Source organism: Ursus arctos, unplaced genomic scaffold (genome assembly GCF_023065955.2).
Source record: "Ursus arctos isolate Adak ecotype North America unplaced genomic scaffold, UrsArc2.0 scaffold_14, whole genome shotgun sequence".
Classification (NCBI taxonomy): domain Eukaryota; kingdom Metazoa; phylum Chordata; class Mammalia; order Carnivora; family Ursidae; genus Ursus; species Ursus arctos.
In genome coordinates, this window is record NW_026622808.1 from 17,585,463 (window position 1) to 17,600,726 (window position 15,264).

At 57.6% G+C, this 15,264-nt stretch overlaps 1 protein-coding gene across 19 annotated transcripts in view; it reads right to left on the reverse strand.

The window, feature by feature from the left end:
• PNPLA6 (patatin like phospholipase domain containing 6) overlaps nt 1–15,264 on the reverse strand; it is a 29,901-nt gene that overhangs the window by 13,742 nt on the left and 895 nt on the right. For 7 of the 19 annotated variants that reach the window (XR_007191752.2, XM_048226889.2, XM_057311488.1 and 4 more), the window contains exons 1-25: nt 14,396–14,800; nt 14,142–14,224; nt 13,875–13,972; nt 12,009–12,149; nt 11,756–11,915; nt 11,361–11,441; nt 11,016–11,144; nt 10,579–10,659; nt 10,319–10,481; nt 9,986–10,069; nt 9,584–9,693; nt 9,291–9,458; nt 9,127–9,204; nt 5,417–5,622; nt 5,056–5,187; nt 4,851–4,974; nt 4,288–4,401; nt 3,957–4,032; nt 2,173–2,313; nt 1,935–1,998; nt 1,500–1,668; nt 1,121–1,303; nt 818–936; nt 456–612; nt 25–141 (exon numbers count right to left, since the gene is read on the reverse strand). Coding sequence is in view for 17 of the 19 variants with exons in the window: in XM_048226889.2 (XP_048082846.1) it covers nt 25–141; nt 456–612; nt 818–936; nt 1,121–1,303; nt 1,500–1,668; nt 1,935–1,998; nt 2,173–2,313; nt 3,957–4,032; nt 4,288–4,401; nt 4,851–4,974; nt 5,056–5,187; nt 5,417–5,622; nt 9,127–9,204; nt 9,291–9,458; nt 9,584–9,693; nt 9,986–10,069; nt 10,319–10,481; nt 10,579–10,659; nt 11,016–11,144; nt 11,361–11,441; nt 11,756–11,915; nt 12,009–12,149; nt 13,875–13,972; nt 14,142–14,224; nt 14,396–14,630 (3,213 nt within the window). In the remaining 2 variants the exon portion in view is untranslated. The other 12 variants (XR_007191753.2, XM_048226888.2, XM_057311483.1 and 9 more) reach the window with 5 other exon arrangements.

Here is a 15,264-nt window from a genome sequence, read left to right on the forward strand (position 1 = left end):
GGCAGGTGAGGGCAGAGGGCACACCTCAATCTGCTTGTCCTGGAAGACCCGGTGGATGCTGCGATTGAAGGCCGACCCGGTGAACATGGACGTGACGGGGTACGTGAGGTCCAGCACCGGCTCCATCACCGACGTCATGCTCTAGGGACAAGGAGGCTAGCTGGGGTCGAACGGGAGTCCCTTGGCGCCACTAACGAGATGGTCGTGCCAGTAACGAGGTGGTCACGCCACTAACGAGGTGGTCACTAAGGGTCCTGATTGCTCCAGCGGGGAGCTGGGGACTAGGGTCACTAACCAGGAGATCACAAGAGATCAGCAAGGTCCTGGAGGTTTTGTCATTCGCGTCCAGGAAGGGATTACAGATGAAGTCAGGAAAAGGGCAGAAAAAGCCCAGGAGCCCCTCTGGGATCAGGATTCAGGGTGCTCCTGCGGTAGGCGCCCCCCTCCATACACACCTTAGCCCACTCCCGGGCCCGCTGCTTCGTGCGACTGGCGCTTCGCTCCTCCGCGTACAGGGCCCCGATGAAGGAGCCGATGGAGGTGCCGCCCACCAGGTCGACAGGGACTCCTGCCTCCTCCAACGCCTTCAGCACGCCGATGTGTGAGCAGCCCCTGCAAGGGAGAGAAAACCCACGGACCCACTGGAGATCCCCCAGGCCCCGCCCCCCGGAGCTCCTCTTCTCCCACCTCCCCCACAGGCAAGGAACAGGTGCCAGCCCCACCCCTGCAGGACCGCTCCTGGGGAATAAGCTCCGCCCCTCAGGCACCCTAATCCCTCCTCTCAGGGCGAGCCCGTGGGACAAGCACCGCCCCTCACCTGGCCCCGCCCCCGCCCAGCACGAGGGCAATGGTGTTGCCGGTGAGAACCCGCGCCAGGCGGGAGAAGTCGCTGTGCCGGTCCGCGCGCCTCGAGAAAACCTTCTCGTAGAGCTCGTGCTGGGATGCGGCATGGGTGGGGGCGGGGCAGAGACGAGACGCATGAGGATGGGGGTGCAGGAGGCGGTGTCTGGGCCTCCACACCACCGCTCCTGCCCCCACAGGTCTCTCAGCCCGCCCCGCCCCGGAAAGGCCCTAGAGGCCAGCGCTCCCTGCTGGGGGCCCCTGCAGGCGCGGCGCTCACCAGCTTGGCAGGGCTGCGGCGAGAGAAGAGGCGGCGCGGACAGCGCAGGTGCAGGTGCCCCGAGCACCAGCTGCGCATGTTGAGCCACTCCACCGTGCGCGCGGGGCCGGGGCCCTCCTCCCGGTGCAGCAGCACCAGCTGCTTGAGGGCACGCACCGCTGTGTTCTCCAGCATCTGCTCCAGCTGTGGGGAAACAGGGGTGAAAGTCAGGCATCCTCGCATCCTCGGTCATTTCCTCCCCACCCTCCACACCTGGCCGAGCTTGCGTCCCTGCTTGCCTAACCCCACGGTGAGGGTGCACGGGGCCAGGTGCAGGCACTGGACCGCAGGGGACAGGGTCGGGAGGTGGGGGGCGGGTCACCATGCACGGTCTCCGCACCTGGCCGAGCGTGGGCTCCTGGTCGCCCAGGCCCACGATGAGGATGCAGTCGGCCTGGCGCAGGCAGCGGACGGTCCAGGGTGTCAGCGATGCGTCAGTCTGGTAGAGTACGATGCGGTGCGCATCCTCCTGCTGGGCCAGCCACCCTGACAGCCGGAACTCTTGGATGCTGGGATAGGGGTAGGGCTAAGTCATCCTGGGGGTTGGTCATGGGTCCCACACCTCCTAGAAACCATGTAGCTGCATTCCTGGGAGGAGAGGAACCTAGACACCCAGGCCCCCACATGTCCACGCCCTCAGGGGCGATTCTACCCATGCTCTCCCACTGACTGAAGGGGCACATGCTTCTTGGTCCACCACCCAGAACTCAACCCGATCTGAAGGCGTTCTAGGCTGCAAGTCTATCCCCCACCTCCTCAAACTCCGAACACAGACCTGTCGAGAGCAGAAGCCCCTAGGCGGGCCCGGATGATGTCGCTGTTGAGGAGGAGCGTGGGACCTGAGGATGGGTGACGATGGAGAGTCAGACACCCAGGTCAAGAGAACTGGGGGCCTGACCCACAACACCCCCACCCCACCCCACTGGCCACCGCCCCACCCACACACGCCCTGCATGACCCCCCCCCCCCCACAGACCAGTGGCCTGTTCTCACCCCCACCCCCCGCCACTGACCGATGGCTTGCAGAGCATGCTGCAGCTCCAGAGTGAAGGCCACCATGGGCACCTCAGCACACACTGGCAGGACGGCCACCGTTGCCAGGTTGCTGGCCGGGTTGGTAAGCTCCGAGTGAGGGGGGACGCCTAGTCCCGAGCCTGCTGGGACCCCAGTGAGGGAGATTTGCAGTGCATCCTGCATCTGGAGAGGTGGACCTGCTCCTCCTCCCCAGAAATCCCGCCCCACCTGAGGCTTCGTGACACCACAGCAGAGGTCAAGGCCTCAGGCCTGGACCCACAGCCTCACCCTGTCCCGTCTTGATAAGACCTAGCCATCTGACCTTCAATTTGGGACTTAATCGCAACAGGATCCATTGCATAATCCTACAAGCACGCCACCGGGCCTGCGCGGACGGGCCTCGGTGCTTCTGTCCACTGAAAGGACTTGAACACAAAACTAGTCAGAAACAAATATATTTTTGACCCATCTGTTGCTTCCTAGCTTCTCCCCCGCCTCTTACCTGGACCTCTCACTGCCTCCTCCCCTCCAGCTGCTTCCCCAAACATTCTGAATAAGCTTAAACGACCTTCTGGGGCTCCCAGCTCCTACATGACCTGCCCCTTCCCCCCATCCCTTCCCCTTGCTCACTATCCTCCTTGAAGTGCTTCAAAACCACAAAACCCTATGTGCGGGGGCCTTCCTCATTCTCTTCAAGGCCACGCCCTATCTCATTTGTCAAGTCCCAGCTCACTGTCCCCAGAAAAACCTCCCTCCCTCTGTCACACTCCATCAAGGCCTTCTTTTGTTTTCCTCACTGTATGTGTCAGCTTGTGACATCACACTTTTTCTTTGTATTTTTCAAACATCTTGCTTGCCAAGCTGTAAACCCTTCTAGGAGCCTCATCTGCTTTGTGCACTCTCCCCAGCCCCTGTGCCCAGCACAGGGCCTAGTACATATTAGGTGCTCCCTGGGGAACTTTTCTGTATCTCATCAACAGAGAGGCACTCAGGGGCCCGAGATCTTAATGTTTCCGCCAGCAAGGCTGCCCCACAATTGTGACAAGGGTGGACCAATGATTCGTACTCATGGGCCAAGACTGGGGAAAAAATCTGTTGGGGGAAGACCCTGACCATCGGGACGGGCCTTAGCCAAGGCTCACCACTGCCCCCACCATCCAGGTGTCAAGGCTGAAGGGGCAGAAGACCCCGGGTGCAGGCAGGAGCAGGTGTAGAGGCGCGGCTGACTCAGGCTCTCCCTCACACAGAATCTCTGCTCCTCATTTCCATGCACCTGGAATCCGACTCCATTCCCAACGTACCCTAACTCAGCAAACTACACCTTTCAGTTGGCCAGGAATTCCAGAAGCCCCTTCCCAACTTGGCCCCCAGCCCCGGCTTCCACCCCACGGACTTCATTTCCCAGCATACTCTCCTAGGACACTCTCCCCCAGCGTGCTCAGAATGTGGACTCCATTCGTCCGCAGGCCCCGACACCCAGAACCAAGTTCGCCCCTGAAGACTCCACCCGCCGGCAATGACAGGTATTTTAGATTACATGAAAAGCATGGCCTGGGTCTAGGGCTCTGTTTCCCCGCGTGCCCAGGACCCCGAACTCCATCCCCCACCCCCGCCGGCAAGCACCAGAAATCAGATCCCACTTCTACTTTAAGCCCCACCCAGAGCGTGGTTTATACGCCGGACTCCATTTCCCAGCATGCCCAGGGCTTAGCCCCCCCCCCCCCAGCGTGTTCTAGGCGTCGGACTACATCCCCCAGCATTCCCGGGGACAGCCGGCTCTCACCTGGGAAGGGTCCTTGCAGCTGCTGCAAATTCCCTAAAATCTTCTGGCTTAGCAGGTGGATGAGGCGAGTTACGACCTGGGGCACGGGAGGCCAGCGTTCCAATGAGACGAGAGGAGCAACTGTTTTAGTTCTACTTTTCCCTCCTCCTACCGGGGTGCCTGGGTCCCCGTTACTTGGGCCTCACGCCGAAGAGCCTTGCCCAAACTCGAGGGTTTCCGCCTCCTCCCCGCTCCCTGGGGCTCTATCCGCCCTCAATCTGTCCTATTAGGCCCTGCCCCCTCGGCCCCCGCCCCTCAGTAGGAGACCAGCCCACACAGCTTCGGGCGGCACCTGAGGGTATCGACGTTTGATGTGGCCCAGGGTGCCCTCCGGAAGTTTGGCCAGCTCCGTGTCCCGCACAGCGTGCACCGTCGTGGCACGAGGCTGCCGTGTCAGCGCCTCCACCTGGGGGGGCCCCCCCCCCGTACATGACCAGGTTTGCTTGAGCCCGGAGGCCCCAATAGGAAAGGGGGAGCGAACCGTGGGTGCAGACAAGAGGCGCTACCGCCCTACCCCGACAGACCCCGATATGGGTGGAAATCAAACCCCGTACTCATTACGGCTTCAGGGAGAGGGAGAGGGTTAGGGATCCATGCCCGGAGGGAGGATGCGGGGCCTGTCTCCTCTTCTAATAGATGTCTGGGGACAGAGTCCGATTAAGACTCACCACCCCAAGAATTTGCCCCCTCCTGCCCACGGAAAGGAGCTGGGCAAGCGGACTGGGCTAGGCCAAAGGTCGGGAGTCGCCATCTCCCACCCATCAGATTACCTGGGACGACGTGTTTGTTGGTAGGAGAGGTGGGGGGAACGCGTAGCGGGAGTGATCAGAGGGCAGTGGGTGGTGCTGCACTCACCACGCCAATGAGGTCCCCGCGGCCATACTCGCCCACCAGCTCCTTCTTGCCGGTGCCCCGCTGGATGACGCTGCGCAGCCGCCCATTGAGCACAATGTAGGTGCAGTCGGAGCGGTCGCCCTGCCTGGGGTGGGGAGCGGGTAAGACAGGGTCTGGGCTGGGTCTTAGGCAAGGCCTGAGCTGCAAGAAGAGGCAAGGGCTGCACCTGTACAAAGCGCGTCCTGCCTCCACCGCCGTCCAGTCGATGGCAAAGTCCATCTGGCGCACAAAGGGCGACATCCTCGCAGCCACAGTGTGCGCGGCACTCAGCACCACACTGGGCTGTGCACGCATGATCCTGGAAGGGAAAGTTAGGGGTGCATGGGCTGGGGGGGTGCCCTGGCACATTCCTTAGGAAGTGGAGAGGGTGGGTGACGGCCTGCAGTGGGATCAGAAGGGCTCAAAGCTGCCCTGGAAAGGCACTGGGCATCCAGAGGGATGACCTCTGCCACAGACGAATGGAGTCAAGTGGGGGCCCTCCAAGTGCCACTCCCACCCCACCATGGAGAGGGGGTGCCCAGCCGTACTCATAGAAGTCGGACTTAGAGATCCTCAGGAAGGTGCAGTCACGCTGGGCTCTCAGTGTGAAGATGAGGGGCTCGCCCGTGAGCACTGCCAGCTGCCCCACCAGCTCCCCAGGCTGTGCCACGAACAGGCACACATCCTCTGCCTTGTCAATCATGCGCTGGTAGACATGCAGGCAGCCCCACAGCACAAAGTGCAGGCTCACATCCTGTGGGGCAGAGGCAGAGATGGGCACATGGGCAACAGTCCCGGCCTCCACCCAGCTCGATGCACCCAGAAGAAAGGCTAAGGAAGGAAAAATTGGAGGGGGGGAGTAAAGGCTTTGGATAGCTCTGAGCTGTGCAGCATATGTATCTAATTCCCATTCGGCACCCAGGGCAGACATTACTAATGGATCACCAAAATCTGAGCTCAAATTAAGGCCCATAAATTATTTTTTTAATAAAGGTTCTATTTTAGGGGCGCCTGGGTGGCGCAGTCGTTAAGCGTCTGCCTTCGGCTCAGGGCGTGATCCCAGCATTCTGGGATCGAGCCCCACATCGGGCTTCTCTGCTGGGAGCCTGCTTCTTCCTCTCGCACTCCCCCTGCTTGTGTTCCCTCTCTCGCTGGCTGTCTCTCTGTCAAATAAATAAATAAAATCTTAAAAAAAAAAAAAGTTTTATTTTACGTAACCTCTATGCCCAACATGAGGCTCAAACTCATAACCCTGAAATCAAGAGTCACATGCTCTACGAACTGAGCCAGCCAGGCGCTCCAAGGCCCATACATTTTCAACATAGCCAGCGAGAGGCTGGAAGGAGTGGCTATGCAGGGGTGTGGCTGAGCTTAAACCCTCTTTGCTTAGGCCGAGCAAGTAGCCCATGTAAGAAGCAAGGCTGGACCCTCACCTCACCCCATGTCGAAATAATCAAATACATAAATGTAAGAGCTAAACCTATAAAATTCTTTGAAGAAACTACAGCAGCCCATCTTTGTGACTTTGAATTTGGCGATGAATTCTTGGATAGGACACCAAAAGTATAAGCAACAACAACAAAAAATTGACAAATTGGACTTGACTAAAATTGAAAAAAATTTTTGACTTTCAAAGGACACTATCAAGAAAGTGAAAGGACAACCCAGAGACTGGGAGAAAATATTTGCAAATCATACATGTCTGCTAAGGGTCTTGTATCTAGAGTACATAAAGAATTCTTAACAACTCAATAATAAAAAAAAATCTAACTCAATTAAAAAATGGACAAAGGCTCTGAACTGACACTTCTCCAAAGATAAAGGACCAATCAGCACATGAAAAGGTGCTCAAAATCAGGGGCGCCTGGGTGGCTCAGTCAGTTAAGCGTCTGTCTTGGGCTCAGGTCATGATCTCAGGGTCCTGGGATCGAGCCCCCAGCCCCTGTCATTGGGCTCCCTGCTCAGCGGGGAGCTTGCTCTTGCTCCTTTCTGTCTGTCTGCCCCTCGTCCCTCCTCCCTGCTTGTGCTTTCTCTCTCTCAAATAAATAAATAAATAAATAAGATCTGTAATAAAGAAAAGATGCTCAAAATCATCCATCGCTAGGGAAATTCAACTCAAACCCGTGAGACGCTCCTGCACACACAAGGGTAACTAGCATCTAAACGTGTTAGGGTGTAGATGTAAAATAGGGCTGCCGCTCTGGGAAACAGTCTGGCAAAAGTCAAAAACAGTCCACAAAGAGTTAAAAGTAGAACTGCCCTGACCCAGCAACTTGACTCCTAGATATACACCCAAAAGAAATGGAAACCTACATGCCCACAGAAATTCGTGCAGAAATCGTGGCAGCGGCATTATGCATAATAGCCAAAAGGTGGGAATCACTCGTGCCCATCAGGTGACGAGTGCATGCACAATATGCGGTAGGCCCACACCCCCGATGATTTCGTCCTAAAGAAGTGGTACCAACACACACAACAGCGTGGATGAACCTTGAAAACATGATGCTAAGTGAAAGAAGTCAGCCACGGGGGGCCTCATCCGGTATGATTCTGTTTATGTGGAATGTCCAAAACAGGCAAGTCTAGAGAGACCTAAGATTAGGAGCTGCTTACCGCTAGGGTGGGGGTTAGGAGGCAAGAGGAGAAGAGCTAAAGGGTATGAGGTTTCTTTTCAAGGTGATGCAAGTCTCTTCATTGCAAGACTTCTCAGAGCCTTGAATATACTAATGGTGTTCACAAAGGGCTTCCACAAAGGGATCGAATAGCCAACATTTCCCAAACCTGTTTGAGCACAGATCCCCTGCTTGTGATATAGGTGTTTCATGAAGCACCCTTTGGAAAATGTCTGTAAAGCAGAGTTTCTTAACCCTGGCACTATTAACATTTGGGGCTGGATAATTCTGCTGGGGGGGGGGCTGTCCTGTGCATTCTTGCATCTCTGGCCTTTACCCACTAGATGCCAGTAGCACCCTCCCAAGTCAATAAAAAATCTCTCAACCTTGGCAAATGTCCCTAGAGTGGGGGTGGGGCTTAAAAACCACCCCCGAATGAAAAACCACTGGTATGAAATTTTGGAGGGAGGCAAAGCAGATCAATGTCCCTAACAAAGTTCTGAAGACCCCCAGCAGCCTTGAGCGGCTGCAGACCAACCAGTCTGGTCTGTTAGCAGGCCAGGCTGGGGCTAAGTTGAGCCCAACAGAGTCTCCCAGGTAAGCAGGGCCCCGGGGCCCAGCACAAGAGCCACAGTGTAACCACGATTCCTCCCACCCCCAAGTACCATGGTCAGCTGGCAAAAGCCTCACCCAACTTCCTCTATAGAAAGGAGTCCACCCCTGTAATAAGCAGCTCGAAGTGACAGCTTAATCAACAGACCAAGTGATACAACAATATCCCAGCCAGCTAGCAGGTGGGCCACCCCCCTCCACACCCCCTCCAAGCCCAGGCCCTCCCTCCCCCTCCCCTGAGGTGGGGCTGCAGTCTCAGTGCCTCTGTCATGTTACCCAGCAGTCTCACCGTGAGCTGCTCCAGACCCCCCCCCCCTCCCCGCCGAGCCTGCCACCTCTGAAAACCTTAAGCAGTACAGAGCCACTTTTCAATCCTGGTGACAATTCTAGCAGGGAGGTACTGTTAATACCCCATTCCACAGATGAGGAACCTGAGAACTATCTCAATGATCTGCACAAGGTCAAAGAGGAAGTCAGGCTGGAGTGTGATCACAACTCTGCCCCTCCCCCCCAGTCCAGAGCCCTCCTCCTCTGTGCTTCCGGACTGTGAAATCATGACCAGGTCTCAGATTCCCCATGTGGACAATAGATGCATTTGTGGGATATAATTTCCTACACTCCCAGGTGCTGCCAGGAAGCCCTGAAATCCAGCTCCAGGGGCTAGTTCACGGCCTCTGGGTCCAGATTCTGATCCTACAGACTTACTGCGTACCCATCCTGGCAGGGGCCCAAGAGGAGAAGCAGACAGTACATCAGAGCATACCGTAGAATTGAAAGGTCACAAAACAGCAGTCACAGGAAAGACCAGGGCAGGTAAGAGAGATCTAGGGCTGTGGCCCTCACGTAAAAGGTTTGAGGATTAGAGAGGAAAGGTCAGGAAGTCCAGAGGGCAGAGAGATCAGAGTCATAGCATCTAGGGGCAGGGATGGAAATCACACACGGAGAGATGTACATACAGGGTCAAAGGGTAAGGATCAGAGATCAGAAAAATGTCTTGGGTCAGGGTTGCGTTAGAGACCAGGGGTCAGCCTCACCTGGTCCCCCTGGCGGGCGATGATGGTGCCAGCTTTGGCATGATGGAGCAAAACCCGGCTGTTCAGGAGGGAGGGGTCCTGGAGAGAAAGCGGGGGTTGAGATGGGCCCATATGGGCCTCCCCGTTCTCTGCCCCACATGCCCCAGGACCCCGTGGCCACCCACCTCAATCCGCATCAGTTTTGCCAGCTCCCGCTTCGCTGCCTCAAAGATGCTGCTTGTCTGGCGTCCCTGGTAGGGGCCGAAGGGGCAACCACCGGTGGCCAGCTCGTCCTCGCAGTAGCTGTGCTCACAGGCGCCTGCTGGCTGTTCCCGGGGCTCCTGAGTGGGGGTCTGCACGGGGCAGGGCCTGTGACCTCTGTGCTCCCACCTGACCTTCTTTCGGGGATGCCACTATGGGCCAGGCCAGGGCTCTGGGAGGGCACTGGGGAGGGGAGGGGGCAAGGGCAAGGCCTTACCCGAGCGGGAGCTGCCTGGGGCCCCCCTGAAGCCTCTTCCTGCAGGGACATGGAGATCCGACCACGCTCATATGCCATGTCGAAGTCTGAGCGGGGGCCACCCTGTAAGCCTGCGGTGGGCAGGGGGTAATTTATAAAAACAATAAAGATGAGAGTGATCCCAGTTGACTTATGTGCCAAATCCCCTATCTGCGCAGACGTGACTACTCTGCTACTGCACTCGCCCTCAGAATCCTTCTTAACCACTGCTGCGAAGACACCGTCTTAATAATTACCCACAAAGAAATCATGAGAATACTGCCAGTATTCCCACTTCACAGACGGGAAAAATCAAGGCTGGTATGCCTACAGGCAACCCAGAAACCTGATGGCTGCCCCCCTCCCCCACCTGGTGCCCCAAACCTGAAATGTCCACGGGCATGGAGATGCAGCGACTCAGCAGGGGGGCAGAGGGAGCCTCCAGGGATGTGGGCTTCACTGGGTCCCCTGGGAGAGACACGTGGTCAGGCTCCTGCCCCTCAAAGCCACCAGGCCTAAAGCTAGGATCACAGGGTAGGGAACTGCACGGGGTTTAGAGAGGGGTCGGCTCACAGTCTGAGGACTGGGGGACTAGGAAAGTGATTCTGATGGCCCCCTGGGGCCAAGGCCAGGGGGTCTCCAGGGGAGCAAATGGGAGTCAGACCTGGGTACCTAGCTATGGGGTCCCTGGGACATGGCTGGGGTCATCTCTGATACCTGCCGGTCCAGGCAGTGGGGCCCCAGTGGGGTCAGGCGGCCGGCCAGGAGTCTCCCTAGGCTCCTCAGTAGCTGAGGTGCTGACCACCCTCTTGGAGCCACGCACGGGGCTGGTGCGGGCTGGGAGGCCAGGGCTGGGGAAGAGGCGCAGGGGCTGGATCTCCTGGTAACAGAGAGTACCCTGTGGTAGGTCCCGGGAGGCATGCATCCCGCCACCACCCTCCCGGCCCCATATTCCCTGCGCTCCCTGCGCAACTCACATGGCTAAACAGCTCATTGGTCAGACCCAGGTAGTTGTGAAGTGCCAGAAAGGTGACCCGCTGCAGCCTCACCATGATGATCTGTGGCCAGGAAAAAAGGGGGGCGTGATACACTGGGGAACGAGAATCAGACAACAAGAAGCGGAAGAAAATGCGGACTAGGCATTAAGGGGGTGGACGTGTAGGGAAGGTCAGGTTCGGGAGCAGTAAAGGGCTGGCCAGGCGCAGAGGGCGAGCCAGGGAGAAACCCACAATCAGGTGGCAGAAGCCTGGGGAGAAGGGGTGGAGGCAGCTAAAGGGAGGGGACAGGGGCCCCCAAAGAGCTGGCTGCTCGGGGCTGATAAGCACAGCTTGAGCGCCTCCTGGCTGCTGAGCGCCAGCCCGCAGGTGCCTGGGATGGGTGGAGGCAGGTGGAGGGAGGCCGAAGGCCCGCTGACCTGCACCACCCGCACCAAGCTCTCAGGGTACTTGGTGAAGACGGTAGAGAAGGCCTCCACCGGCAGCCGCAGCACTGTGGAGTCTCGGGCCGCCCGGGCAGACACAGTCCGCTGGGGGTGCTGGTGGCCCTGTGGGTGTGGGGAGGACGAGGAGAATCAAGATCAGGGGCTGTGCACTGCCTCACTGCTCCCCAAGTCCTTCCCAATGCCAGCACCTTGCGAGACCACTGGCAGCATCGGAGAGGACTTTCGGAGGTTGGGGCCCCCCAGACGACCCTCTCTAAACCAGCCCACTGACTAGGTCCTCATACCCAGCCTCCTTGTCCCCCAAGACTGATTACTCACGGTGATGACATCCAGGATGCTCAGAAGGCTGTTGACGCTGTCCCCAGGGACCACTTCCTTCACCACACACTCCTTCCCATCCTGAGACACAGGGGGCGGGGGCCGGGGGGCTGACCGGGGCTGTCCCCACCCTGCTAACTGGCATTCCAACCCCTGAGCATGCCACTGGTTCTCAACCTCACCACCCAGTGATCACTGACACCCCGATCCCCAAACCCACCAAATCTTTGAACAGCATCATAACCACTGACTGTGTAGACCAACCCGACACCCTTGCACCTTCGTTCCCAACTTCTGCCTGCACATCTCAAAAGACCACTAACCCCGCTGACCAACAGCAACGCCCAGTCCCCACTGCCCATCTCCCAGCAGTGCCCCGCAGCTGGTCCACTCACCGGCCCCGGCAGACAGAGCTCCAGCAGCCCATCCTGTACCACGTAGATACTGGCATCCGGCTGGCCTGGCCGGAAGACGTAGTCCCCCTGGCTGAGCCGCTGGAAGACCATATGTCGGCAGAGCTCCAGGAAGAGCGGCTTCTCGAAGTGGCCCAGCACCCTGTTGGATGGGGGGGAGGGGGAGGAATGCAGGAGGTCAGGTGAGCCCCCAGCTCTGCAGCCCCCCCCCCCCCGCCTGCACCCCAACACTGACCGGACATTCTTGAGCATGTAGAGCACCTCGGAGGGCAGGTGGGAGTTAGCCAGGTCGCCCTCCGTCAAGTCAGCCTCGAGCACCGCAGGCGGGGGCTCCTTCCGCTGAAGCGTGGGTGCCTCTTTCTGGATACGAAGGATCCTGGTGGGAAGAGAGAGGTGCAGGGGTCAAGTGGGGAGAGGGCTCGGGCAGACCTGAGATGCCCACATAACCTTTCCTCTAAATCACAAAAACCGAGGGTCAGCAAACTCTGGCCCACTACCTACTTCCGTAAATAAAGTTTTATTGGCATGCAGCCACGTTAATTCGTTCACATGTTACCTGCGGCTGCTTTCACTCAACAACAAAGCTAAAAAATTGTAATACAATTGTATGACTTGCAAAGTCTAAAATGTTTACTGATCTGAACCCTTACAAAAAAATCTGCCGTCCTCTGACATAAAACCCTGAAATCACCCCTTTAGTTTGGCAGACTCCTGACATAAAATATGGGCTGACCCCAGAAATTGTACCTCCATTCATCATGGGACCCCTGAGACCATCCTCCCTAGCGCAGACTAGACCCAGAGATAGCTTCCCTAATGCAAGCACAGTTCTGGAGTAGCTTCCATCATACAAGGAAACCCCATCAGCTGCTCTGACCTTTGTAAAGCTCCCAGAGCTGGCCTTTCCTTCCAGATCTCAGAGAACCCTGAGATGACCCCTTCAATGACCACAAAAACTCCTGAAATAGCTCTCACTGTACGTGGAAAGTACAGATACAGCTCTTCTGCTACTCCCAGACCTGGAAGAGCCCTTCCCTGCAAGTCACAGGTACTACTGAGATAGCCCCTCCCCAGACACAAGCCCCCTGAGATAGACCCTCTAAAATGGGCAGACGCCTGAATTAAATTCCATGATATAGACAAATCTAGATAGAGCTTCCCCTCTGATCAGAGAGATCTTGGGCTAGCCCTTGCCTAGTTCACAGAGAGCTGAGATAGCTCCCCGAAGGTCACGACAACATCAGTATAACTCCTCAACAGTATGCACACACGTAGACAACCCCCAAGACAGGAGATATAGACGCTCAACTGATCATGGAGGGTCTAGAGCTAGCCCTCCTACTGAAGTCACAAAAAGCCATGTGATGACACATCTGCTGATCACAGCCCCGGGATGACACCCTCCGTGGGATAGCCCTTAGTGCGAAGACACCCTTGAGACAGACCTTCAAGTATATTCCATGATGTCAGGAGACCAACCTCACAGCCAGCTTCCAACTTAGAAAGATCCCTGGGAGAGCCTTTCTCAGAGATTCTGAGATAGCCCTTTGCTGATGGCATGGAACCCTGAGATGTCCTTCCTATGCTTCTTAGAGCAAGAAGATTCTTGAAATAACTCCTGGGGAACAGAAACGCCTAAGATAGCCTCCTTAGTGTAGGAAGAACTCCAGGGTAGGTGACATAGAGAGATGCTTTCTGATGTAGAGAGATTGCTGAGATAACCCCTAGAAAACAAAAGCTAGAGATAGCCCCTCCGGTAGGTCACAGAACCACCTGAGTTAACCCCAATGAATCACCTCCTGTGTGGGGAGACCCCTAAACCTATTACAAAGCATCTGAGATACTGACCAGAGATAACTGGCTCACAGACACCCCGTTGTAGGGGGAACATCGCTGAGATACACCGTCTCAGGGCACAGAGACACCAGAGCTGGCCTGTCTGGTATGGGAGAGCTCTGAGATAGCCCCTCTGATGTGGGAAGACTCCCAAAACAGTCCGTGCGGTTCAAAGAACCCTTAGATCCACCCTTGGTGTGGGCTGATTACTCAAATGGTCCCTGAGATAGCCCCCAGTGCCAGGTACACCCCAGTACAGCCTTACTTCTTGGCAATGTTGAGCATCTTAAGTTTCTTTTTCATGCGTGGCCGGGAAGTGGTGCAGACGGAGGCATCCACCAGCGAGGAAGTGGATTGTGATACCTAGGAAAATTAAGGATGGGGGATGGGTGACCTGCCAGTTCAGACCGAGGGAAGAAGGGGCCAGATCCAGAGGACCCTAGTCAAGGAGGACGGGCTTACTAAGACGTGTAAAAACGAAAGGAAAGAATCTCTGTGCGTTCAGCGTGGACCCGAGGGGTCCTAGACTCACCTTCCGCATAATCTTCCGCCCATAGAAGAGCACTTTGTCCCTCTTCCGGAATCGATACCGGGGGCCATCCGGTGCTGGCGTTTCTGGGGATAAGTGGAGAGAGAAGCACTCTGAGCTCTGCGCAGTCTCCACGCGGCCAGAGATGAGGACATTGCGTGCAGACTCCCCTAAGTCCCAACTCTACTGCCTCAGTCACCCAGGAATTTCAGCTCCCCACTCCGCCGCCTCCCCGGAGGGGCCTTCCGGGTCCTCACTCGGCACTCGCAGCCTCCGCACCAGCAGGAGGATGAGCACGGCCGTGACCAGCACCGCGACTCCGGCCCCAATCATCACGCCCAGCACCTGCGGGATGAAGGGCACTGGCTGCGCATCGCATACCCGGCCTGCCGAGCCCTCCCCGAAGGCCGGGACGCCCCCGTCCCCATCCCATTCTGTCAAGTCCGCCGCCCCCGAGGAGGTCACAATCGGCGCGTGCCTCGACGGCCCCATCTGCAGAATGGGCCGCCGATGCTCCCTCCCCGGGGGCGCAACTCTTCCGGCGGCTCCGCGGCCCGCGGTGCACGCCGGGAAACGTAGTTCCGTCTGATCTGGTTCTCGCGGGACCAAAATGATGAGCGCTAAGCATTTCGGGAATTGTAGTCCCCGCAGCGCCACACAACCCAACCTTTACCATTCCGGTTTGCAACGGAGCCTCCATCAGTTACTTCAGACTGGGCGGCAGGTCTGGTAGCCAGGAGTCCTGGGGAATAAGAAGCACGAGGAACCGGGGCAAGTCGTCACTCTGGGCCCGCTTCTCCCCTGCCCCTACCTCGAGCCTTACCCCCTTCGTACTCGCCGCCTGGATGGCTTCGCTGGCCAGGGAACGGCTGGTGGGGCGCTGCAGAGCAGAGGGGTAGTGTAAGTTGACCTCGACGCCCAGGCTAGGGAGCAAGGCGAGTCCCTGGCTCCCAGCCTGGCTTCCTTCACGCACACGCCGGGCCGCCTAGACACCCCACGGATACAGCCCCACCCTGGGGCCAAAGGGCAGCCGGCCGGACACCCACAGTCAGCAGCCTGCGAACGGATCCCCGAAGGGCCCGCCTTCCTCCCGCAAGTGGCCCCCTCCTAGCCTCTACCCTGCGGG